The sequence below is a fragment of the Pantherophis guttatus genome, chromosome 3, assembly GCF_059756535.1.
Source record: "Pantherophis guttatus breed Tessera chromosome 3, ASM5975653v1, whole genome shotgun sequence".
Classification (NCBI taxonomy): Eukaryota; Metazoa; Chordata; class Lepidosauria; order Squamata; family Colubridae; genus Pantherophis; species Pantherophis guttatus.
In genome coordinates, this window is record NC_142065.1 from 42,442,207 (window position 1) to 42,470,041 (window position 27,835).

A 27,835-nucleotide genomic window follows, 5' to 3' on the forward strand; every position below is an offset into this window, starting at 1 on the left:
GTGTAGTGTGAATCCAATTGTTACAGCAATAGCGTTTAGACTTATATACCGCTGCACAGTGCTTTACAGCCCTCTCTAAGAGGTTTTATAGAGTCAGCATATTGCCCCCAACAATCTGGGTCCTCATTATAGTTATAGTTAGTTATAGTTATAGTTATAGTTATAGTTCTATAGTCAGCAGCATAGTAGGAGGTTCAATGCAAGCAAAAACGTGCTCATGGCATTGCCATCTATGCCTCACTCCTGAGAATCCAAACTACATTTCCATCCCTTTGGACTCACCATTTTGAAGCTAGTGCCCATTGCTGATGCTGTTCAAAATAGACATTAGCTGATTAGTCTAGTTCTGCAACTCAATGCTCTTAAAAAAATATAGGACTTCTACTTTGATTGCTGTTTGGACCAGTTCCCATAAAGGTCCATGGTGTTTAATGAATGTGGAAGTTATTTCAAGTTCAGCGGGAAGACACCAATTTGATTAAAGCTTGTTATTTTTATTTTCTGCAAATAGTGTGCTCATCTGTCCAGTAATTTCTCTTATCAGTTGTGATATCTGTGAAAGCCATAGATATGCAAACTTTGGTATGGGAGGTATTATTTATGTCTATACTTATAGCTATTGGTGTATCTATAGTTCCTATCTAGTTCCTATCCTAAAGGATGTACAGTAGAACCTCTGGTCACGACCATAATTTGTTCCATAACTTTGGTTGCAACCCAATTTGGTCGTGACTCGAACCTAATTTTGGAAATTTGGCGCTTACAAAAACAAAAGGTTTGGAAGGGAAAATCGGTCATGGGGAAAAAAAATTGTGAATTTTTTGGTCGGAACCCAATTTGGTCGTGGTCAGAAGAGTTTGTGACCAGAGGTTCTACTGTATATGATTAAGCTATGTAATATGCATGAAGTAGCAGTGTAATGGCTGCATTTTATTTTATTTGATCATATCTTCTTTTGTTTGAAAACTGGTCATATGAATTGGAATTCTACTAATATATAAATATATACAAATGTATTGTATAAATGTATGTTTTTATTCCTGGGTATCTGAAAGTGCCCAGGTTATGAATTGCTTTCCTTGAGTATATCCCTCTATGAAAAGATCACATTCTGTTTTTCCATTTCTTTCTGTTTCCTTTGCTTACCCATTTCACTCAGTGAAAAGATTTGTTTTGGCTATTGGCTTTCTCTGCTATATGCAATGAAAAAATATCAAAACTGCTCTCACAGTGTTTTCAAAGTGATTGAAATGGGTTTTCCTGAATGTATAATCACAAAGATCTCCTCTTTCACATTGCAGTGAGCTAACACAAGTTCATTGTCTAGGCTCTATAATGAATTTTACAGTACATGGGTGTGTCTGTCTGAAAAGGTCCTTGAATCATTCCTTATATCATTATTACTACACCCACAGGAATTTACATCCCCAGGTAAGAGGTGTTTAAAACGGAGAATGAAAGACTACAGTTAAAGAAGCAAGGCAACGGATTCCAGTCGACCCGTGCACAAAAGAGAAGGAAAAAGACAGGATAGTGCAGGTATGTTTTATGTAGCACAATGTTGGTAACTGTAAATCATCCCTTCTAGCAAGCATTGGGGTAAAGTATTTCTGAACCTTAGCTGGGAGTTTATTGATGAACATCTAGAAGGCTACTGATTCATGGTTATAAGGATTTGGTAACAAAATTCATTGGTTTCATTGGTTTGCAATCATTCATCTTAAAAGTCTTGCAGCTTTTGGGAAAGATAAGGAGATGCCGTTACCCAGAGTGAAACAGATATTTTTTAAAAGAACTAAAAAGTAGGAATTAAAGCACATTTAAGAAAGCACAGTTTTAGAAAGCTTCCTGCTCGCTTTAGAAAGTTACATTTCAATGTGATCTGCTTGATCTTGTTCTTATACTAGGTGCTTCAAAAAAAAATAATCTCGGAATAATCAGATTTTTCAAAGTCAGAAGTTTAGTACTGTTTGCTCCTTGGAAAGAATACTGGTAGATTAAATCTTGGTTAGTACTTAGTGCTTTGCAGTTGATTAATGCTTTGAAAATGGTGAATACTTTGAAGAAAGTGCTAAGTTTGTAAGAATCCCCCCCCCCAGATTTGAAATAAATGAGCAAAAGGTTAATGGAGAAAAAATGGTAAAAGATAGAGGACACATATGAATATAATGTTCTAGAATTGTTTTTTTTTTTTTCTCTTTGACCTGGAAGACTGAAAGGTTGTTATTTTTTTATTTTTTATGCCTTTGTTTCAGTGTTGATTCCTGGCAACTGTCTGGACTAGACTGTGTGTATTTCTGGCCTGGTTTTTTATGAGATGTACATAAAAATATCATCCAGGATAGCATGTGATTTTTTTCACTGGGCCATAGATCAGTCAATGACCAGTTTATATCAATGGATTATAGGACATTTATGCCTAGCTATATTTTTATCTTTGTCTTGACATCTGTGCTGTTAGTAAAAAATCATTGCAGAATTGATCAGGGTTTTCAGTGTTACTGTTATGCCAATGATATTTATGTCTATTAGTCGTGATGAAAATTCTTGGCCAACCATGATAGAATGCCTCAGTATAGCATATTTCATCTTCTATATGAACAAGACAGAGCATATTTGTTTCCACTGCATGTCTTTCCCATTTTTTTTATTTCTTCCCATTTATTTTTAACAGGGCTCCCAGATTGTTGTTCTGCTTATACTCTTGGGGTCCTCACCAATGATCAGCTGCCTCTGCACCTGTTTATTGATCTTACAATGAATCATATTACTGTTCATAGGATCTGGGGAGCAGAGTTGAAAGTAGTGACCATGGCTTTATTGTGTGTATGCTTGGTTTTTTCCTGTTTAGATTTGGTAGTTCATCTCTACTGTTCTGGTTGCCAAGTGCTCAACATGCAAGTCACCTAATCCCAGAGTGTGGGGGTGGGGAAACACGATTGCCAGAATTTTGAATCCAGGTTGCAAGTCCCTTTTCTTGGATCTGTTGTAACTTTGGCCAGTCGCACGTTAAGGTCTACCTGTAATCCCTTTGATCAATACTTTCTCTTCTTGGGACTGTTTGTAATTATATACAACAACAACAACAGTACAAGCAATACTAAAGAAGGGCTGATAATTTGCCATATCCATGTTATCACTTTTGTCATTGAATATGTTTTATGTCCATTTAAGGTAACTCTTGAATGTTGTGAACACCATCATTATGTGGATATTCCTTCTTCTGGGTAAGTGTTTTCTATGTATGTAAGTGAAAAATATTAGATGGATGATAAAGAAGATCCAGGCAATAGTTAATATCTCCTATTAATGCTGGTTGACCTCAAGAGACTTGCTTTGGATCTGTTTATACTGAATAATTATCCTATATTTAACTTTTCCTTTGTGGAGAGCATAGAGAACACTGGAAGAAGCAGATTATTTCAAGGTGTGATGGAATGTGCATCTGGAGAAGGAGTGTGTGTGTGAGTGTGTGTGTGTGTGTGTGTGTGTGTGTGAGAGAGAGAGAGAGAGAGAGAGAGAGAGAGAGAGAGAGAGAGAGAGAGAGATCCTGACCATGAGCACCATGGTTTCCCAAGGGAGAAATAGTGCATTCCAAAGAGAAGTTTAAATTAAGAGACTTCACAGTCCTGAGATGGATGGAGGGAAGGGAAGGGAAGAAAAGATTCAGGATAGCCACACCCTAGAATCTCTCAGGGTATATCTAGTAGGTTAGAAGGGAAGTTTAGTTTGGCAAGATCTGTCCATTGCGTACAAGCAAATAAAAAAAATATCAATTCAGTTGGATTTCATTATGTTGTCTTTGGGCTGAAACTGAACAAATTAGTTCAGTGAACTGAATATTAACTGAGCAAATTAAAAAAAAATAATGATAAAAAAACCTTTCAAACCACCAAGAACAACCCCATCACAGGGCCACTCTTCCCTCCTAGTGCAGCACCTGAGACAAAAGCCAGGTCTTCAGGGCCTTCCAGACTGTAAGGAGTGTAGGGATCCTCCGCATATCAGGAAGAAGCTATTTTAGATGATTGATCAGCTACAGAAATGGTTGGCTTCCTAGGTTCCACTAGATGACAACATTTAAGAGTAGGGACCTGGAGTGAACCCACCTTATCCAATATAGTGGGACTGGTATATTTCTTAAGGGAGCTGTGATCACACAAGTAACCTGGCTGCATGCCATATGTTTTTAGCAAATATGTATATTGTCATAATAAAGAATGTTTTGTTAAAGAATAGTTCTAGTTCACGGATTCAAATGATTTTTTAAAATGTTTTCTAGGTCTATGTGTTTTTTGCACGATTTTCTGAAAAGGGCATTTGGGAATTAGTGAAGTAACATTGCATGTTGCTGGTGTCTGTAATAGGAGAAAATTAAGTCATTTGTTGGAGGGGTGAATAATATTTAGCAGGTCTTTATTGCTTTTACAACTGTTGCATTGTTTAGCATATATGGTTTCTCTAATCTTTATGACAGCGCTATAAGGTAAAGCCATAGAATTAGCCACACATTACAATTTAGCAAGTTGAGGCTAACAGTAGGAAGCTCCACAGGGTTCTTACTTCTAGTCTGATATACACAGAGGATTATGATCTTAATGACTTTCGTATGGCCATTTAATAGCTAGTTTATTGTAGAAGTGAAATTCAAAGCAGAAGTTCCTTAATTCTAGTCTGATATACACAGAGGATTATGATCTTAATGACTTTCGTATGGCCATTTAATAGCTAGTTTATTGTAGAAGTGAAATTCAAAGCAGAAGTTCCTTAATTCTGCAGACAGTCACTTAACTTGAAATCTATTATGTTATTTTGCATTGCTTTTTTTTTTTGAAGCTGCTCAATATAGAAGCTTCACTTGCCACAAAAATGGGCAGCGTTTCAATCCTCTTTTCTCTTAATGAATGCTATTGTTAAGGTCGATTCTGAATTTCTTTCTAGCTTCTGCACACCTCCTGGTTGCACAAAGAACCTGTCTGCATGGGGCCTGCTACCCACCTGTGCAGGATCTTCTTGTAGGAAGAATCCATTATTTGAAGGCCTCCTCCACCTGTGGACTTACCCAACCCGAAACTTCATGTACTCCATATGGAGAAGTATGTATGACCCAAGTATTATTATTCATTTAGGAAGGACATGACTTTTATAACTTAGTGGCATTGGTTTTATGGTTGTCACTAAACGGAACAGGGATTAGGTGCTTGACTATGTTTGATTCCTGGTGATTGCACAAATAGTCACCTATTTGAATTTAAAGCCATAATTTTAAAGTACAGTTATTATTTTCACTAAGGAAATAAATTTGGGAGAGCCTCTGACTTCAGTGAAATTTAATTCTATGTTTTGGGTGTCCCAACAGAAGTTATTTTTTCTGCCCTCAACACAGCCTGTATAAGAATGACTTCTTTGGATAAGCAGTGATGTTTTACATGTTTTCTTTTAAATCAACTCCTACAAGCCAGAGTAACTAGAGAACAAATGGATTTCATGTCAACTATTTTCATAACTTTTTCATGTTGCCCATGTTGTTTATTGAATATCTAATTTCTTGTTTATTAATTTTTATTTTCAAAATTTCCCAAAAATCAAGACATGTCTGGTAGCATGTTTTCAGACTAAGAAATAAGTTAAAGTTTATGTTTTTTAAATAAATTTTGCTATTCTGAAAACATGCTACCAGACTCTTCTTGATTTTTGACCACCATAAACTAATATGGCCCTTCCATGAGGATGATTTCCTTTTCTTACACATGTTTTAAGAAACAGAAGGAGGTCAAGCTATTCTCCCTCCCCTGCTATCCCATTTTAAAATTCCAGGTTAAGGCATTTCCTGCCTTTAGAAAATTTCAGACTATATCTTCTTCACAACAACATTTTGAATAAATGCTGGTACAGTAGAGGCCTGTTGCAGTGGTGGGTTTCAAAATTTTTTACTACCGGTTCTGTGGGTGTGGCTTAGTGGGTGTGGCAGGGGAAGGATACTGTAAAATCTCCATTCCCACCCCACTCCAGGGGAAGGATACTGCAACATCCCCATTTCCTACCGATCAGCTGGAACTTGGGAGGCAGAGAATAGATGGGGGTGGGGACAGTCAGAATTTTTACTACCAGTTCTCCAATTTACTCAAAATTTCCGCTACTGGTTCTCTAGAACTGGTCAGAACCTGCTGAAACCCACCTTGGCTTGTTGGGATTGTCACTGGCAGGTAGCTCTACCCTATGTAGGAGTAAATAGGGTAGCCAAAACAACTTTCATAAAAACATAATTTTTCACATAATGTGAAAGAAAGAAGCAGGCACTTCTCAGCATAGAGAAGAATGGTTTAGAACAGGAATAGAACTAGTGATACTCTACCACCTGCTGAAATATTGCTTCTCTCTGCATTGGTTCTGTTGGCTTGGAGCTGTAGTTGAAAAGAAGAGCAGGATTAAAGCAGGCTAGGATTTGGATAGAAGGTCCCCAGGAAGCAATATTGAAAATAGTGCAAAGAAGTCCCCTATTTTTGCCATGTCGACTTAGGACTCAAACTTGACCTGCAGGAGGCTTTTATATTTTTAACTAATACAACTCCCAAGATTCACATTTTTTTCTGCAAGAAACTTATTGTCTACTTAAAAATAGTATTATCTTTCTTCAGGAAAAAGAATGAAACTGTTGAATCTTCTCATGTGAAGTAGTCCTTAAGGCACAGGAGCTGTGTAAGAAAAAAAAAGACAAATAAAAATATCCCCTCTCCTCCAATTTTATAAATCTCTGTACAGCAGTTTAAAAGTGAACAACACCCCCCCACCTTCCCGTTTCTCATTAAATAGTAGGCTGAAGAAAACAATTCTTCTGAGAAAACTGAGAGCCATAACTTCAGTCCAGTGAAAAATCTACTTATTCAAGGGCCATTTCTTTCTTTTTCACTGTTCCCTGTTAACCAAATATTCATAACACTGATTTCATTGAACGGGAACAGGTTCTAATTCAATCACTATATAAATTAGCTAGCCATAGGACAGACATTGTGGCTGATAATGCTGTCTGTTTCTAGGTCCTGACTCATGAGATCTAAGCTGAAAGCCAATAAAAAGTGGAAGGCAGGGTCACAGCATGTTTCAAGCAAGATTTAAGTCAAATAAGAATTCAGTGGCAATTTCTAGGTGTCTCTATGGATAGGAAGTCTTTTATGAAGCAAAACCCACATGACTTTCAAGGAGCACTATTAAAGGAAATGGTTGGTATGGTCCTTAAAATTGTCCTTGAGAAAGGATTTTGGGAATAGTATATATGTCAGCGCTCCATGTTAATTGTGTCAACATACAACTCACTTACAAATATACCAAAGTGGATTCTCTGATTGTCCGTAAAGGTATTTCAGAAAGTTGGACAACTAGACCTTCCCTTCATCTTTAATTGCCCTGACCAACAATAAGTAGGTTAAAGGGGACTTAATTTCTGCTACGATTTCTGTAGTTCATCATTATCCTGGTATTTACTGCTAAGACTGACTCATGTTTCATGGTATGAGTACTACTGATTAAAGGGTTCATTGATAGACATTGTAAGGTTTTTCCTGTCCTCCTTGAAGGATATGAATTTTAAATGGATTAGGACCTATTATTCACTCAAGACCCTATTGTTCCGCCAGGCTGGGTTAGCAACATAATTTTAAATTGGATGTTTTAAATTTTTGGGGTTTTAAATTAAGCCAAATTTATTTAATACTTTTAAATTATTTTAAATTGATGTTTATTCTGTTTTTAAATAGGCTGTACACCGCCCTGAGTCCTTCGGGAGAAGAGCGGTATAGAAATAAAATTATTAATTATTATTATTATTATTATTATTATTATTATTATTATTATTATTATTATTCAACATACTGATACGCACTTCAGAGAATGCTATTTAAAAGGTATTAATGCTAATGCAGCTCCATTTTAAGATTGTTTCATGTGCTAAGGTTTCATGACAATCTGTACTCATAAAAAATAATAGGTTGCCATAATACTATAAGAGGAGATTAAGATAATTAGTTTAAATCAAATTATAGGAAATTATCATGGACAAGCACAAAGATATTTTTTGCTCTTTGGCCTTGATTGTCCCGTTATGATTGTCAAGTCAAAATATCATAGTGGGCCAGAAGCTACAGTCCTTGTGGCCCTCTTTTATAGAATCCAGGGTCCCGAAAGTACAAATAAAAAGTTTATTCTAAAAAAGAAGCACATATGCATTACGTTTCCAGTGGTCTTTAGTTCAATGCAATCCCAGTAGAAGGGACTTTTGGGTGTGCACATGAATGTTCAGACACTATTTTAATTTTAAGAACAAAAGCAAACAGTGTCACCACTCAAGAGAAAGAAAGCTGAACATGCCTACTCTTCTTCCTGTGATCAATTGACATCGTCCTGCCTCTTAGAAAAAAGTGGATCCTAGTCATCATTTTCATAGTTTCTCTATCCCTCCAGATGTTTTTGCCTCTCTCTTTTCCTTCACAGCATAGATGGTTTTTTGGCTGTCATCTCTGCAAAGTTTCTAAATTCTCCTTCCTTTCTGATTTGTGAACAGTTCCATCTTGCCTGGTTTCTTTTCTCTTCCGGATTGCTTATCATTCTTTTAAACTCTATATTTATATATTTTGCTCCAATTTATCCCTTTGTTTGCTTTCCCTTCAATCCCTGTGTTACAGGACTTCAGGGTTAAATCAGATTAGACAATATACTGTAGATAGCACTTAACAATAGCACTTAGACTTATATACCACTTTATAGTGCTTTACAACCCTCTCTAAGCAGTTTACAGAGTCAGCATATTGCCCCCAACAATTTGAGTACTCATTTTACCCACCTGGTGGATGTTGGATGGTTGACTCAACCTTGAGCCTGGTGAGATTTGAACTGCCAAATTGCAGGCAGCCGGCAGTCAGCAGAAGTAGCCTGCAGTACTGCACTCTAACCACTGTGCCATCGTGATTAAAATCTGTGATTAAATGCTCAGGTTCTATATTTTGCAAAAAAAGAAAAGAGAGCGAGGAGGGAACCTGAAACAAAAATACTGTTGGGTTACACTTTCCAGGACACCTTATATACACAAAATTTTATAGGACTAGCTAAATCAGAAGTTCTGGCTGTTAAAAAGTACTTTTCTGATTTCACATTTTTAAATTCTAGCATTGCTTTAAGATTTGTGTAAAAAAAAAAAAGAAGTATAGTGGGGAAATGTTCACTTTCATGTTAAGAGATTTACTTGCTACATCAAAAGTGCAAAAAGTGTGGCTCACAAGATTATATCTGGATCCGCAACATGCCTTTTGCAGTCCTCAGGAAACCTTCAGAGTAAAAGTGGGATGGGTTATTTGTTTTAGGAAGTTTGAGAGATTTTAAAGGGCAAGCAAGTGCCTTAATCCTTGAAGATGTTTAGGTTAGATACTTTACTCCTTAAAATGGAAATTAAATCCCCAAATGGATCATGGTCTTGCTATCAAAATGCCATGCAAAGCAAGGTGTGACCCATGCCCTGATAGAATTTTGAAAGAAAGGGAAACCTCAGTCCCCAAATCTTTTATTATGATATTCATTCTCTCTCTCCCTCCCTCCCTCCCTCCCTCCCTCTCTTTCCCTCTCCCTCCTTCCCTCCCTTTCTCTCCCTGTGTCTCCCTGTGTCTCTCTGTATGTGTGACTGTTTGTGTACGTGCTTGTGGGCCCATGCTTTCAAATCATTCTTATTGCATAGATAAGTCCTTACAGTTTTCTTAGCAACATTTCTAGAAGTGGCTTTCCTTCCTTCTAAACTGAAAGTGACTGACCTAAAATCATCTCAATTGTTTCATGCCTGAGAATTCAGTCTCCTAGCTTCTAGCTTGGTGCTTTTAACCACTATACCAAACTGACTCTCTTACTACAAATATAACCAGTTATTATCTTCATATTGAATTTCAAAGGAATTATTTCTAAAAAGGTGCAGAGAAGGAATGAATTTATCATCGGTCATTATTTTCTAAGTGGAGTTTGTACTCCTTATTTATTTTCAATGTATATGGATAATATTCCAATCTTTAAAATGTGACCTGCACACTGCTTCTCTCTAAAATGTACATATACTTTAGAGAAAGTGTGGGAACCTCTGGCATGCCATGATGAAATACAGCTGCCTAAAGCCATAACCTGTGCAATAAAAGATGCTGGGAGCTGTATGGGCAAAGGACCACCAAGTTACAAGCTTTTGCTTTACAGCATGAGTAGAAAGCCATGGGCAGTATGAGCTCTGTAATCTGGTTCATTTCTTCCAAATGTGCCTTCAGCAAAGGACAGTAAAAATTTATGAGCTTCATAATTTAGGTATCTTTCCATTGCTCCTCCTTTTGTAATGGAAAACAAAAGCTGATACAGATTAATTGCAAATAAATTGCATAATACTTTGAATAGAATTCTGGTCTTAGCCCCTGGTGTCCATTTCCACTCTTTATCCTACTTTGCCTTTTCTCTTTTACTGCTGAGTAGCTTTTAGAGTTTAGAGTTTATTGGATTTCTATACCGCCCTTCTCCCAGGGGACTCAGGGCGGTGAGCCAATATTTTGAGCCAATACTATAATTTTAATGTAAGATTTGTTCTATATTCTTTCATCTCTCTGCCGCAAGGTAAAGTTCTATATAAATTACTATTTCTGCTATCAAAAGTAAAAAATAAAAAATAAACTTTTTTTTTGGGTTGCTGGGTGGTTTTTTTTTTTTTTGCTTTTTTTTTTTTTTGCAACCTCTGCACAGGGTATGAGAGGAGGGGCCATGCTTGCTTGCTTTCCTTCCATTTTGCCCTGTTGGCCACATGTGCTGTCTAAGTCTAGTGCCAATCCAAGAAGTGTCCCAAAGTGTATGTTTACATCCCAGAGTATTTTGCAATCCTGGTAAGTTTCCTGCTGTTGGAAATATTCCAGAATTCTGCCTTGGCTGTAATTCCTTTTAAACTTTATACTTTGTACCCCCACAGTGGAAGCTTGTTGGACTGGTCTAAGGCATCTTATCTATCTTACATAATGCAATATATTAAAACTGGACATTAGTTTGATGATTTATTGGGAAATGCTTTATTAAATCCCTGCTTGCTGGAAGATAAAGCCTGGTTTCACAAAAGGATTAATACACGTACCTGTGTTGAATACATTCATATAAAATGGGGAATGTGGGTTTTTAGTAGTTTTTTTAAGGGCAGATTACCTAAATTTAGGTGCCTTAACATAGCCAGGAATTCAACAGAAGCCTTAAAAAAAGACAACAATCTTTAAGCAAACAAAAACTACACTCTTCCACTGAATTAGTTTATTATTTATATTTCATTTATGGAAATATATTTTCAGCTTTTCACCTGAGTTTTCCAAACTGCTAAAAGGAATGATTTTCAAACAGGGACCTGAAGATCATAAAGAATGTAGTAAAAGAGAAAAAAAAAAACAAATTGACTGTGTCCAGAAGGATAAAATCATTTGTGCTGAGGCAAATATTCCTGGAGAGAGCACTCTATGGTTCTGTACAGTTTCTGAAAGGGATGCGGTGGCTCAGTGGATAAGATGCTGAGTTTGTCGATCGAAAGTCGGCAAATCAGCGGTTCGAATCCCTAGTGTCGCCTAACAGGGTGAGCTCCCGTTACTTGTCCCAGCTTCTGCCAACCTAGCAGTTCGAAAGCACATAAAAAATGCAAGTAGAAAAAATAGGGACCACCTTTGGTGGGAAGGCTCCATGCGCCTTTGGCGTTGAGTCATGCCAGCCACATGACCACTTCAGACAGTGCTGACTCTTTGGCTTTGAAACGGAGATGAGCACTGCCCCCTAGAGTCAGGAACGACTAGCACATATGTGCAAGGGAAACCTTTACCTTTACCTTACTTTTACCTTACATTTTCCGAGGAAACAAAAGTCTCATCAAGTCCAAATGTCTGTTTCCTTGGTAGATAATCAGATGCCCATGAGAAGCTCACAAGCAATGCTGAGTGTAATTATACCTTCTCACTTATATTTCTAGCAACTAGTATTTAGATCCCGTATATTTTACTCCCAGAGTTGGTAGTAATATAGAGCTATCAAACTGGGTAGTCATTGGTAATAGTATCTTCTGTAAGTTTGTGTGCACCCTTTTTCAAGTTTGTAAGTTTGGTCTCATAACATGCTTAATTGGGCTTATAGTTTACCAAAAATTCTGGGTTCTGAGTTGGGGGAAGTGGATAGGACAGAAGCAACTTTACTTTCTCTATGTTTATTATTTAATACTTTTTAAACTAAAAGGTCCCATTATATATATAGACTCAGGGTGGCTTACAATGCGTTAAGCAACAGCCTTCATACTTTTGTATATTTATACAAAGTCAGTTTATTGCCCCCACAAACTGGGTCCTCAATTTACCTACCTTAGAAAGGATGGAAGGCTGAGTCAACCTTGAGCCTGGTGAGATTTGAACTTGCAGTAATTGCAGACAGCTGGTGTTAATCACAATGCTATCAGTCTGCTGAGCTACCAGGCCCTTTATTATAATTTTGTCTGATTTCTGTTTTATATGATTTATAATATATAATGATTTTGTGATCAGTACAAACTCAGATCTCATCCATCAATAACCTTACCCATTCCCTAGTTTAGGTTCAACTATTGAACATAACTAAAAATACTTTCATCTTGGTATGAAGTGTTTCTCAGCATTCTAGTGATGAAGTAGATAATTTTGGAGATTTACTAATTTACTAATAAACTTAGTACCGTAACTTTCTCAGTGCTTATGGAATGAAAGGCCTTGAATATTAAGACATTGTTTGCCTTAGGTCAAGGCTATTGGGTCTCCTGATTATCTTGCCTAAAGACCAGTTAGCACATGATAATCATAAAAGGTGAGAAGATGCTTTTATCATCTGAGATAAGATACATGGGCACACTAATGAAAAAGTTTCAGATAGTATCTTGATACACCTCAGCTATTACTCAAATGACCTTTCCCCCTACTGAGTTAAATTTCTGACTTCCCATCCTTAGCTGGCAGAAAATTGTTTGCACAAAATTTGTTGTCCCCATTTGTTGTCCCCCTGTCCTGCCTCTCTTGCATCTGTCCTGAATTATCTTGTTCTGTGTCCTCCCTATAAGCAATGTGATTGGTTTACTCCTTTACTCCCCTGGCATTGCTGCTGACTCCAGCCAGCCAGGGAAACACCCACTAAGAAGAGCACTGTAGCAGAAATGAGCCTGTCTGTAGACTGCCTTGTTTTCCCCTCCTTCCATAACTGCTCAATTTAAAGTAATGGGATATGAAGAAACCTACAGGAAGCTCCTCAAGGAGACTAGCCTCAAGAAAAAGAGGGGGGGGGGAGTGGGACAGGACCTGCCATGATTGGGCAACTATCTAGGTCCTGCAAAGTGAGATAACTGAAACTGAGTAGCTGCTGGGCAATCTCTTGCTTACTTCAAAGGGGACTAGGATGCGTAGGAAGTGATTTAAAGTAAATGGCAAATACGGGAAAGGTGACAAATAAGCACAACTGTAATTGGAAGTCAATTGAGGTTACCTGATCAGTATGAAAAAGAATTAGGAAATAAAGGGCTAATGGAGGGGACAAATGTTAGAAGATAAATGCTCAGGTGGAAGCTAGTTAGTTAACAGAGTGGAAGAGCCTGTCCTTCTGTCTCCCTCTTAAACCTGTCTCACTCATGGTGGGGTCAAGACAAAGACAATGTTGTGGGGAGAAGACAGACATTTGTGCAGTCAGGACAAGATTTTGCTGTAGAGTGTAGAGGAGCATGTAGAGGCCCCATATTTAGAAATATAAGACTGAGAAAGGTTGTAATCAATCATGAAATGTGGAAATTTTCAAGGCAGGTGGTACTATATTTTAATTATGAAGCAATTTACATATATTTATACTTTCTTTGGCTTACTTTCTTAGAAAGGCAGCATGATGCACTGGTAAATTATCAGTCAAGGTCTAGAAAGAAAATTTTTTCACTTGTAGTGATTTCATGAGTTGAACCATGTACTTTTCCGGCAATAATTCAGAAGTGGCTTCCCATTGCCTTGAACTGGGATTTTTACTTCCCATTCCAGTGTAAATTCTTGAGATTCCCTGGTGATCTCCTATCAGAATACTGACTAGTTCCAACCCTGCTTAATAGTTTTCAAGTCTAAATAAGGTCAGTGAAAAGCTGCTACCTATTAAACATAAATTTAAATCCTCGCATAGCTATAAATCTACTGGAGCTGGTTGGAGAACAGCTTTCTGATGTCATTGCTGGCATATGAAGAACCATATACAGAAGCAAATCAGCAGGGAAACTGGAATCCAGAGTGACTGAATAAAATAAACATTTCATTGTAGCAGAACAAAGTGATTTGATGTGATAGTTTTTAACCCTAACTTGCTTGAATGCTCGCATTTAAAAACAATAGCAAGAGATGAACATTTTTCAAATAGAAGGTAAGAATGTGTAACTACTGAACCTCCTGCTGGCAACCCCCCATTGCCCATGTATCAGAAATCTCCAATAACTTGTCTATTAATATGTATTTTTCTATTATACACAATATGGTTTTTGACTGAGTAAAGAGTTCTGAAATATTAACCACTTTATCACAAAACAACGTCACGATGATCCTGGTTTGCAGATTATTATTATATTTTTTGCTAGAGAACTGAGATCTGTTCAGAGCAATTTTCTTAGTGCCGCCAAACATATAGAAAATGATGCCAATTGCTGTACTTAGAACACAGAATTAAGATGCCCATATTACCCTTGCAGCTGGGCATTTCTTATCTGTATAGCTTTTGAAAAACACATGTAACAACACAGCTCCACTTTCTGATTACTTCATCTGTTGAGATTATTACCTGCTACAGAAGCATATAATCTTTAGGTATATGTCATTGAGTTGGAAAACTTTCATACTACTCTGTTTTATGCTATGATGTATAATTCTTGTGTATTGTGGTTCCTACATCCTCTTGATAAGCAGTTTTTGTCATTTTTTTTTGAGGTAGCAAAAATGTTTAATGAATGCACCTTAAAGACAAGAACTGACATGTTTATAAAAGAGAGGTATGAAAATTGTTGCTTTACCAAATTCAAGTGGCACCATTGATGTTGAACATTTTTAGTTCTTCAAATATTTGTTCTTAATGTAAAAGCAATCACATGGACTTCCTTGAAGAACCAATGATTAATAAGCACTACAGTGTTTATTAAGTTGTAGAAAAAGGAATGGAAACAAAATAATTTTTAAGCAAGCAGAATAGCTGTACAAAGGAAATGATGTCAGGAACAATTAATTTTTTTGTAAAATATTATTCCCCAGCTGGCTTCATTGAAATATCTTGATGTGATGGAATACCATTCCCAAAATTCATTTGGATTGGGCTGTTCTTGCAACCAGAAAGCAAAAAATATGCATCTTAGTATAGTGATTTTCCAAATTCATCTGGACTGGCCCTATCATTGGACAGAATGACGTAGTTAGGGGATAGCTGGGAAACTGAGATTGCTGCTTTCAGGTGTAGCAGAAACTTTCCTTTGTTAATATTGCCAGTCAGTTTTTGTAAATGAAAAGTGAAAGGGCATTTCCTTGTTCTCTGCCTCAAACATACAAATATCTGGAATCCCCCGCCCCTCGGTCAAGTTCACGTTATTATGCTTGATAACCATGTGCAATATGAATCAAACTCTAATTTGATTCACACTAATTTGTCTTTCATGTATGTTTTGTGTTTTCTCTTAATAATATTCTGTCATCAAATGTTCTTTTCAAATTAGTGTTTCCTTCTAGGCATATGCTATTAACTTAATACGAGATAAAGTGTAAATATGCGTTTTAAGAAAGAAAAATAGTGCACTGACAGGTATCATGCTGAGTTAAACAGTAGTCCATTGATCTTTCCTCTCTTTAAAATGTCAGCCTATATATCAGATAATGAATATGAACCCTAATGGAACTAATTCTTGCTGCTGTTTTTATGATCATGATTGTGGCTTACTGGCAGTTATTAATCCAATTCTCAACTGCAAAATTAAATGTTCATTATTTTTACATTAATATTGTGTTGTTTGCTAATTCTGAAAAGTCAGTTAAATGGCTCTACATAATGTAAAAAACCGTTGGTGAATGTTATTTTCAGGTATCACTCATTTTCCAACTTTCTACAATTCTTCATTTGTTTTGGGTGATTTTTTTTTTTTGCCATATCAGCATTTAATAAGACCTTAAGGGTTTTCTTTTCACTATTATCTGTTTGAGAGTATTACAGAAATTATTTTCAGACAATGACAAACTCATTGACTAAACCTGCTCCTCCTCCTGGGCCTGTTACAAGGATGTGATACACAGAAATTTGTTCTGCTTTTCATAGCTTTGAACTAAATATCACTTGCTAATTGTTGCGGGTCAAAGGGACAATTTGAACATAATTTCAAAATCTGAGAAAACTCACATTCCTCCCCTCCCTGCCAAAAACTAGCATGAATAAGAATTCCAGATGCTTCAGTGACATTTTCATATTGTTAAAAAGATCAAACTATTTTCTATAAACACCTTTCATGCCAGGTTCTTTGTTGACCAAGTTTATAGAAACAACTACAATCTTAACTAATATTCCTGAAATGAAACACTGCATATATGAAAGATTATTTAAAACATTGCTGAGTATAAAGTGGTTTTATGACAAGGGTACTTATGATGTAATTTGATCTCCATATAAGCAAAAATGCAAATGCAACAATATTTAAAAAGTTACATTTCAAAATGACATTGTACTCATAAATCAAGCACCATATTTTTTCATGAAAATACATTACCTGAGACTTTGAAAATGAAATGAGACACAGATTTCTTTTGAAGACATGGACTCATCCCTTAAGACAGCATTCTTTTAAAGTAGCTTCAGAGACTAGGATAAAGGATAAAGGTCCCATCTGTTCCCACCATATAGTGGTCAGTTGTATATTGCCAGAAAAGAAACACATAACTGAAACAAATGAAAGATGGAGATTTGCATTTATGTGTGTGTGTGTGTGTGTGTGTGTGTGTGTGTGTGTGTGTGTGTATGCAGATAATTATGCTGTGGGGGTTTTTTGTGCAAATTAGGATGGTATAGTTATTTGCAATTAAAAAGCATGCACCTAAAGGATGGTGCTAAAGCATTCTTTTATTTTTATCTGCATGTGTCTAGTTTTTCTTGTTTCTTTCATCTAGACATATATTATTCTTTCTGTTTATGATGAAAATATGGGTGTAGGAAGAAAAAATAATTCACAGAGAGCCCAGGGTGACAGGAAATGTTACTCAATTAATGGCACTCTGATATTTTAGAGCATGTCATGAAAATGTTTACAAAATGGTTGCTGTGAGGATAAGGCACAACATACATATTAGATTAACTAATTCCTACCCACATAGAGGGAAATTAGTGTGGCCCAAAAGCATTTTGGTTACTTTTTGTGAAATATAAATTGGTTATTTACTTTGTGATTTGACAGCTTCCTAAGGAGATTCATGTTGCTTACTCTTGTTGTAGTTCTGTCCTGGATAAAGATGAACAAATAATTTGAGGGAAAATTATTTTCTATTACTTTTTCCCATGGAGTATACCAACTGTGCAAGTTGGTATACTCCATGGGAACATTCTAGTTTTCTTGATTGCACTCTTTGTATTGAGGACTAAGTCTTTGATTACAAGAAAACCAAGTAACATATATGTGGTGGTGGTGTTAGTTGCAAAGTTATGTCCAACCCATCTCAACCCATGCACAACATTCCTCCAGTCCTTCCTATCCTCTACCATCTTCTGCAGTCCATTTAAGCTCACACCTATTGCTTCAGTGACCCCATACAGCCACCTCATTCTCTGTTGTCCCATTCTTCTTTTGCTCTCAATCTTTCCCAGCATTAGGCTCTTCTCCAGTGAGTCCTTCCTTCTCATTAGACGGCCAAAGTATTTGAGTTTCATCGTCAGATCTGGCCTTCTAAAGAGCAGTCAGGGTTGATCTCCTTTAGGACTGACCGGTTTGTTCGCTTTGCAGTCCAAGGGACTCACAGGAGTCTTCTCTATCACCATAGTTCAAAGGCCTCAATTCTTTGGCACTCAGCCTTTCTTATGGTCCAACTATCACAGCCATACATTGCAACTGGGAACATATATGTATTTCTCAATTAGGGATCTCTTTGGGCCTCCAATTATTCTGGGTGAATTCAACTGCCACAAGGAGACAGCTGTTGTCTGATTCCATATTTTGAATGTTGTTTCTGTGTTGTTGGCTGAATAACCTCCCTTCCTTAATCTAATATATAGTGTAGATTCTGTTTGAGCGATCTATAGTTTCAGTGGGATACATAACTCCATGAACCCTGCATGTATCTACCTTCTTGATAACAGAAGTTATTCTGGGTCCTTATTCCGAGAAAATAGCAACAGATATAGAGAAGGATCTGCACATTTCTCCCTAAAGCCAATGTCTAGATGGGAATGTATCCAATATTCTTGGCAGGAAGAACATTGGAAAGAGCTCTTCCAAAGCAGCATGACCTTGAAGAGAGCCAAAATAAAAGCTGGACAGAAATTTTGTCTGACCCAGGGAACTTTGAGACACACACCTCCTCTGGCAAACTTTAGTTTGGAGCAAGGACATATTTTTTTCTCTTAAGCAATTAAATGTTACACAATTTATTCAGTACAGCAGTCAACCCTCACATTTGCATCCAGTGTTAATTTTAGGTTTCCCAAATATTGAAAGAACATCAGGATTTCAACACTGGAGTGTACTGTCTTGTGAAACATTTCTTTCAGGCTTCAAATCAAATGTCCATGTAAGTTGTATGTCGGGTCCAAACTCTGAGATGTCCAAGCTCAGCAGACAGATCATTTGTCAAGACATGACCATATAAGCCGATGAGAGGTCCTTCTGTAAATGCAGAAGACCTTTTACACAATGTGTGTGCTGAAATGGATAAAAAAACTTCTTTCTTCTTTTCCTAAGCCATTTTTTAATTATCTTGTACTTGACAAAAATGCAGTCTTCTCTGTGCTACTGTAATGTATCTGAAGTTATACTCATTTTACTATCAAATAAAATCTTTTAGGCTCCAGCATATAGAAGTGATAAAGACAACCTTTTCAGAATTTAATGGACTTTCATCTGAATCTAACAATGTAATACATGAATGTCATGTGTTTGCAGAATCTCTTTGTCCACCAATGTTTCAGTTTCTTCCAAATAACAACCTTCCAGATTCTGTCCAACCATATTCAGACTGGAAACATAAATTTTTTCCCACCCTGCAACTATTTTTAATCACGTGATTGCTAATTTTGTTGTTAGTTGCGAAGTCATGCCTGACCCATCGCGACCCCATGGACAACATTCTTCCAGGTCTTCCTGTCCTCTACCATCCTCTGGAGTCCATTTAAACTCATGACAGGGTATTTACGGGACCGCCTTCTGCCACCAATTGCCTCCCACCAGCCAGTTCGCTCCCACAGAGAGGGCCTCCTCAGGGTGCTGTTGGCCAGACAATGTCGGCTGGCGACCCCCAGGGGGAGAGCCTTCTCTGTGGTGGCACCTACCCTCTGGAACAATCTACCCCCAGAGATACGAGTGGTCTCCGAACTCCGGACTTTTCGTCAGGCCCTAAAAACTTATTCTTTTCAGTTAGCCGGGCTGTCCTGATTTTACGGTTGGTTTTAAAATTTGATATGGATTTTAATCGAAAGTTTTAAATTACGGGCCAAATTTATTTAATTATTTTAAATCTATTTTTTAACTTTTGTGTATAAATGTTTTTTATCTTGGCTGTTCACCGCCCTGAGTCTGAAAGGAGAAGGGTGGTATAGAAATCTGAAAAATAAATAAAATAAAATAAAATAAAATAAAATAAAATAAAATAAAATAAAATAAAATAAATAAATAAATAAATAAATAAATAAATAAATAAATAAATAAATAAATAAATAAATAAATAAATAAATGCCTACTGCTTCTGTGACTCCATCCAGCCACCTCATTCTCTATCATCCCCTTCTTCTTTTGCCCTCTATCTTTCCCAGCATTAGGCTCTTCTCCAGTGAGTCCTTCCTTTTCATTAGGTGGCCAAAGTATTTCAGTTTCATCTTTAGGATCTGGCCTTCTAAAGAGCAGTTAGGGTTGATCTCCTCTAGGACTGACCGGTTTGATTACCTTGCAGTCCAAGGGACTCACAGGAGTCTTCTCCAGCACCTCAAAGGCCTCAATTCTTTGGCACTCAGCCTTTCTTATGCTCCAATTGATTGCTAATAGTATGATTATATTTGTCAATGTATATTAATGTTCCAAGCAGACCCTTGTTCTGGTGACATTTGGTCCTTTTTGCACCATTTCTTTCAACATGCCTTTGTCAGAATCAGTGGAATTAATGTAAAAGCCAGGATTTAGCTTAATCTGTCATCTTTTAGTATTTGTTTGTCAAGTTTGGGCTGAAGTCTCTTTAAGCCTTTTGTGCACAAACCTTTTGAGATAGCCCAGTCTGACTTGCTCCTTGAATTACTCATTCAGGCTGAAGAGGATTGACTTTTCACCCACTAACCTTTCACTCACTAAAGCCACTTGACTTCTGATGCTTTCTGAGTCTAGGAAGTTGAGATGGATTTAGGCTCAATCTATTTTGAGATTTAAATGAATGCAATTTTGTTTGGCTAAAACCTCTTCTAGTGACATGGCAAAACTCTGCAATTTTTGTTTTCATGCATGACAAATGTCATACTCAACATTTGGGTTTAGTTGCATATAATAAGCTGAAGGTACAGAATTTCTTTAATGTTACAATAAACTAGAAGATACAACATAGCAAGCCTGCCAGAAACTATTCATTCTCCCTGGATGCTTTAATCAAATGTTAGCTGATGTGAATTTGAATAAACAAAAAATGTTCTGTGAAATGGAAGACAAACAATTTCCAGGCTTTTTGTTTTCAGTTTTGAAAAAGGAATTGTACTAAGTCTGTTCATTTTGCTCTGGCATGAATTTACCACAGAGAAGGGAAAAAAACAACAACATAGCATGTAACCCAAAATGTAATGTTTGCCCCTTTGAAGGGAAGATATGAAATCTGGAGTGAAATTTGGAGAGCTTGGTTTCCAATAAAAACTGACAACATTATTTGTCACCCAAATTAATTTAATTTTTGATGCTTTTAAATTGTGTACTATTTTTGAAGTGTCAATATCTCCTTTGGGAGATGAGATTTAGAATAGCCATAGCTTCACCAATTTTAAGGTAGTGAGCAGTCCTTACAAAGTAAACATTTGCCAAGGAAGAATTGGAAGAAGGTGCTTGGAAATAACAGGGATAAGGCTCTTAAACCATTAGCTTGGCCTTGTGTTCTGATAAAAATGATAGCTTTTGTTTGGGTCAAGGGGAAGAAAAGGAAAGGAGATTAATATATAAGAATTTTGAAATATATTAATATGAGTATTTAGAAAGCCACCTTTTTCTAAAGGATGTCATTGTTGGGGCCAGACAAATCCTGAGAGTGGGGCAAGTATTTCAAAATTAAGGAGTGAGAAAGAGAAGGTACAACTCCATGGTTCCATGAGTTGACATTGTTTAATTGATCAAAACCAGAACATGTGCATCCTGTTGATCTTAGGGGACAGGCAAAGCAATTGGAAAAAAATCTCCCTGTAAATAACCAGGAAAATGAGAAGTGGAAAAACACAAGATCCCCATATACTTTTACACACATGGAGGGGTATATTAGAAGCCTAGTTTGAACATGCATATGCTTATTCATACAGTTGATTAAAATTCAAACCTTCAATCAAAGAATCCTTTCTCTAATGAAAAATTCCATTAAACAGAATGATAGTTTCTAAAAGATGGAAGTAACGTTTAATACTATTTTGCATTATTATATCATTTGGGTTTTAATTTTGTAGAATACCACACCACTGAGATCATGAATCTAATGGGCATCTTTTATTCCTGTTTCAGTGGCAAATGAAATGTTGCCGATGTGATTCCAGAACCCCTCATGCATTCAACAGTCACCGGGTGGAAAATGTTCTCTCTTCTACAGGACACAAGCGGTGGTGGCAATCTCAGAATGGTAAATCCTTGATTTAGAGTGGGGAAAAGAAAGGAAAGAGGCTGATGTGGACGTGCTGTAAAGTAGAACAATGATTTGAGGGGGACAAGGGTTGTGTGGATTTAGTAAATAGGGCTTGAGTTTTAATAGATTAACTGCAAAGAGGAAATGGATGATCTAGCTTTTAGAAAAGCCTTTAGTTTCATAATCTTCATGGCCCACTGTTCTGATAATTGCTTTTTTGTGTCTCCTCAGATGTGAAACATGTTTCTCTCAAACTAGATTTAAACAGTAAATTTCATCTTGCTAATCTCCTGCTGGACTTCAGGGTATGTGCATAGTTCTCCTGTTTCTTCTTGTGGAAATAAATTTTGATTCAAATGGCCTTTGCAAGCCAGTGAGAGTTTTGATCTCTTAAGGAGCCTGGATAGCTCAACAGACAGAGCACTGTAATTTAACACCAGCTGTCTGCAATTAAAGTAAGATCGAATCTCGCCAGGCTCAAGGTTGACTCAGCCTTCCATCCTTTCTAAGGTAGGTAAATTGAGGACCCAGTTTGTGGGGGCAATAAGCTGACTTTGTATAAATATACAAAAGTATGAAGGCTATTGCTTAACGCACTGTAAGCCGCCCTGAGTTTCCAGAGAAGGGCGGCATATAAATCAAATTAAAAAAAACAAAACCTGTTAGCTTATCTGGGTTCTGGATCAATCACACTGATTAACTCCTCTCTCTCTCCTTTTTCTTGCTAAGGGTAGAGAGCAAGAATACTGAATTCTAGGTTTCTCTTCTTTCCTCTGTCTCTTAAGAGTCCTTTGCCAGGTGGCATGGTGATAGAGCGTTCTACTGATTTTGGCAAAACCTGGAAGATCTATCAGTACTTATCCACAGACTGTTCTACTATTTTTCCCCGGATCCCCAAGGGCTTGCCTCAGAAGTGGCAGGATGTCCGTTGCCAGGACATACAGAGTCAACATAGACAACCTCAGAATGGGGGAAAGGTATTGTAAATGCAGTACTCTTTGGGTTAAGATTACATGGGAGTTATTAATCTCCAAGTTACAGTATCATATGTATATGTGTATGTACTGAACACACACACGTTTGTGTGTGTGTGTATATATAAAAATTGTATCACATTAGTTTACAATACTACATGCATTTATACACTGCTGCATCAAATTTCAGGCAGTTGACAAGAACTATGCAATAAAAACGTAACAAAACCACAAGGAATAACAGTCTTGGGGCAACCATCCAGAAGTACTGCCTCTAGGTCAGTGATGGCTAACCTTTTTGCCATCACGTGCCAAAAGCAGGGGGAATGCAGGGGGGGGGTCACACGCACACATGCCCACATCTATAATTCTATGCGCCCCCTGTCCCCCCCGCTTTTGGCACGTGATGGCCCGGTAGGCCCGTTTTTCACTCTCCCCAGGCTCCAGAGCCTTTCTAGGAGCCTGGGGAGGACAAAAACAGCCTTCCCCACCTCCCCAGAGGCCCTCCGGAGTCAAGAAACAGCATGTTTCCTGACTTCTGGTGGGCCCAGAAGGACCGAAAATCAGCTGGCCGGCTCACACGTGCGTGCCGGAGCTGAGCTCGCGTGCCCACTGATATGGCTCCACGTGCCACTTGTGGCACCCGTGCCATAGGTTCGCCATCACAGCTCTAGGTTTTCAGTTAATTTATTCATTTTGAAAACAGCCATCAAGCAGACCTCATTCTTGCCCTATGAAAGAAATTGCTTTTCATCATCCAGGGTGTAGTTTTGTTATTCTAAGCAGAGTGAGAAACAACCTAGAACTAAGGAGAAGTTTCTTAACAGTGAGAGCAATAAACCTATGGAATAGCTTGTCTCCAGAAGTTGTGGGTGCTCCATCACTGGAGGTTTTTAAAAAGAGACTGGACAGCCACCTGTCTGGAATGGTATGGTAGGTCTCCTGTTTGAGTAGAGGGTTGGACTAGAAGACCTTTAAGGTCCTTTCCAACTCTATTATTCTATGTTGTATGAGTCTTGTGACTGGAAGCCGCTTTCTGCAAATCACTTGTGCCATTCATTTGACAAGTCATGCGATTTGCAGAATGAGGCCTTTTAAGATCATAAGAATTAGATGCTGGCCTGGAGAAAAAGGTGGGCTGGCTTGGAGAATGTTGCTTGTTCCTGAGAGGTGGGAGAAAAATGGCTGAAGGTGAATGGGATGCGGCAACTTTGCACTGTGCTGGTGGGCTGGGTAGGCAGCTAAGGAATCCCGGGCCATGGCATTTTGTGCCACGCTGTTGGGCTGGATGGGCAGCTGAGTCTTCCAGGGGTGGCTTTTGTTTTGTAGCAGCACCCCAACTTGGAAACAGTGAAGGACTGGACTGTGGTGCCTCAGCCAGTGAAAATGGAGCTCCTGAACTTCATTTTCACTGGCAGAGGGTTGCAGGAGGCTGTCCCAGCTGAAAACAAAGCTTGTGAGGGCCGTGCAAGGCCCTCCCCAGCTCCCAGAACCTCGCTCACCCCTATGAGGCACCTTTATTACTCCTTACCTGGGATTCCATCCACTTAACAGTGTGCAATTCTTCCTCAATGACCACAACCAGGATTGTCAGGATTGTGGCATTCAGCAAAGTGCTTATATGACATCTCACTTAATGGCTGTTCATTCAGCCACCAAGATTCCAGTCCCAATTGTGATCATAAGTCAAGGACTACCTGTGTGTCCAAACTGAGATCAATTGCTTGTTGTTCTCTTAAGAACCAGAAACAAGGGTTTGTAAAGCTAACAGAATCATTAAGTAAAAGTTTCTTACTTTGTTTAATGTAAGGGAGATCAAATAGGATTGATTGGATAGCTGACACCAGCATATGTGACCAATTGCAATAAGTTGCCACTGTTTAGAATTAGAATTTATCATGACTTGGAGCCATCTCATTGATGACTTTTATAAAAGCAGGATAGAGGAATTCTACTTATGATTTTAATAATTTCTTTCTTTCTTTTTTTTGGTAAGATTAAGTTCAATCCTGTAGATCTTGCATCAGGGATGATGACATCTCAAAGCCAACGAATTAACAGTGAGTTTGGGTTTTTTATGTTAGTTTGTTTTGATATAATTGCAAAAGGTGGGTTTGAGATTTATTGGAATATTATAAGAAGCAGAAGTCTATGTTGCTATCTTGAAATTGCTTATGCCTTGACTGTAGATGAATACAAATTTTTTCTACCTTCTTAGAATGGGATCACAGTTAGGTGGTTAAAGGTAAAGGTAAAGGTTCCCCTGCACATGTGTGCTAGTTGTTTTCCGTCTCTAGGGGCGGTGCTCATCTCCGTTTCTAAGACGAAGAGCCAGCGCTGTCCAAAGACATCTCCATGGTCATATGGCCGGCATGATGCAACGCCGAAGGCTCACGGAGCGCTGTTACCTTCCTACCAAAGTTGTCCCTATTTTTCTATTTGCATTTTTACATGCTTTCAAACTGCTCGGTTGGCAAAAGCTGGGACAAGTAATGGGAGCTCACCCCATTAGGCGGCACTAGGGATTCGAACCACTGTACTGCCAACCTTCTGATCAACAAACTTGGTGTCTTAGCCACTGAGCCACAGGACACTGGGCCAGTGTCCTGTTAGGTGGTTAGGCATTGCTTAATATGTATTGAAATAAATATCTTATATAATATTATTGCCTAAAATAGGAGATTATGTATGATAAGGGCTTGCCTATATTTTTCATAAGTTAACATTTTTTGGTAAAATTGTTCTATTTTGTTTACACATTTGGATAAAAGAATTCTGATGAAGTTATGATTGGAACATGGCAGTTCCATGTTTTCAGTTTTGCTTTAACATATTTTTGTGTTTCCTGTCCCTCCAACAAATGGGCACTCACAATGACAGCCTGCAGAAGTCTGTGCGTTCCTCTGAGACTGTTATGGAGCCAATCAAGCATCCAAGGAAACACTTTCTTTTAATTTTATGGGTAAATAGATTGAATCTGAGTGTAGGAGAGTTAACTAGATTTCCTTTAAGAAGATTTTCCCTGTAGGAAAACTGGGAAGAGGTATGATGGCTGACAACCTAAGATGGATCTAGATTGTGTTATCTGGTGAACATTTTTATTAGTTTTGGTAAAGAACAATGTTTGTGGGTGAACCTGAGGGGACTGAGCAATGTCCACATTTGTCTAAACAGAAAGAAAGCCACTGTCAACCTAAAAGAGAGAATGTTAGCTCTTCTCTAATTTCTAAACAGAGGTAGTTAAAATTTGAGAGGTATACAGTGCATGCAAATTAAGCTAATGTCACAACTGGTAAACATTTTCAGTAGACAAAAACAATCTTTAAAACATTTTGAAACACTGTGATTCAATGGCATAGGGGGGCAGTTTGTCCTTGTATAGGGGTGTCAGACTTGTGGACCATGGGCCAGACGTGTCATGCGCTGGCCACGCCCATGCCCATTTTAGTGAAGGGACGCCCCTGTGATGATGCTAGTTTGACACCCCTGCCCTAGTATATAATAATAAGGGATGTGCTGCCAAAGTCATGAGGAGGTTATCAAACAGTGTGGAGTTGAGTTGCTGTTGACTGTGTATCAATCTGCTGTTGGTGATCGGTGGTAGCACATTAATGATGGATGAAAAAAAAGACCTTCAAATTACTTCTGACTCCTGGTGATTGTTCCTTACAGTTTTCTTGGCAGCATTTTTCAAAAGTGACTTGCCAGCTCCTTCTTCCTAAGGCTGAGAATAGTGACTGGCCTAACATCACTCAGCTGGCTTTGTGATTAAGGCAGGACTAGAAGTCTTAAGCCCTACTCTAAAGTTTTGGCAATGAATGAGGGTGGTGTTAAAAATTATCCACAGCTAGATACACTACTGTTGTGATTAATTTCTAAACAGACAGAGGAAGCAGGGACTGGGCAATGGAATTCAATCTTCAAGTTGTAAATTATAATTGTAAAACTAGATTGTGAGAGCCAAAAAATGCTGCTCAATGTCTTAATAAAAGAGAAAAATAGATCAATAAGTGGTGTCACGTTGTGTTTTGCATCACCTTCTGTAAACACACAAAAAACATCTGTGATATGCACCACCAGCTATTTCCTGCACAGCTGCGTGCATAGATTGGGCCTATTTTAGATAAGGAATGTTGGGCACATGCAGTATTATGTTCTATTATAAATATACCAACTGCTATTTTAAACTCATCTTGTTGTTGTTAGTTGCAAAGTCATGTCCGACCCATCGCGACCCAATGGAAAACATTCCTCCAGGCCTTCCTGTTCTCTACCATCCTCTGGAGTCCATTTAAGCTCACGTCTATGCTTCAGTGACTCTGTCCAGCCACATCGTTCTCTGTCGTCCCTTTCTTCTTTTGCCTTCAATCTTTCCCAGCATTAGGCTCTTCTTCAGTAAGTCCTTCCCACTCATTAGGTGGCCAAAGTATTTGAGTTTCATCTTCAGGATCTGGCCTTCTAAAGAGCAGTCAGGGTTGATCTCTGACCGGTTTGTTCGCCTTGCAGTCCAAGGGACTCGCAGGAGTCTTCTCCAGCACCATAGTTCAAAGGCCTCAATTCTTTGGCGCTCAGCCTTTCTTATGGTCCAACTTTCACAGCCATACATTGCAACTGGGAAAACCATAGCCTTGACTGTAAACACTTTTGTTGGCAGGGTGATGTCTCTGCTTTTTAGTAAGCTGTCTAGATTTGCCATAGCTTTCCTCCCCAGGAGCAAGCATCTTTTAATTTCTTGGCTGCAGTCCCCATGTGCAGTGATCTTGGAGCCCAGGAAAC

General features: G+C 38.0%; 1 protein-coding gene across 1 annotated transcript in view; it reads left to right on the top strand.

Moving 5' to 3' along the window:
- The first annotated feature begins 1,407 nt into the window (after positions 1-1,407).
- The window catches only part of LAMB3 (laminin subunit beta 3), a 69,940-nt gene continuing 43,512 nt past the window's right edge, over positions 1,408-27,835 (top strand). Inside the window, exons 1-7 of the mRNA XM_034414331.3 lie at positions 1,408-1,539; positions 3,175-3,227; positions 4,942-5,096; positions 21,968-22,082; positions 22,317-22,390; positions 22,871-23,062; positions 25,056-25,119. Coding sequence (XP_034270222.2) covers positions 3,206-3,227; positions 4,942-5,096; positions 21,968-22,082; positions 22,317-22,390; positions 22,871-23,062; positions 25,056-25,119 — 622 coding nt within the window. The 5' untranslated portion in view covers positions 1,408-1,539; positions 3,175-3,205. The remainder of the gene's footprint in view (positions 1,540-3,174; positions 3,228-4,941; positions 5,097-21,967; positions 22,083-22,316; positions 22,391-22,870; positions 23,063-25,055; positions 25,120-27,835) is intronic.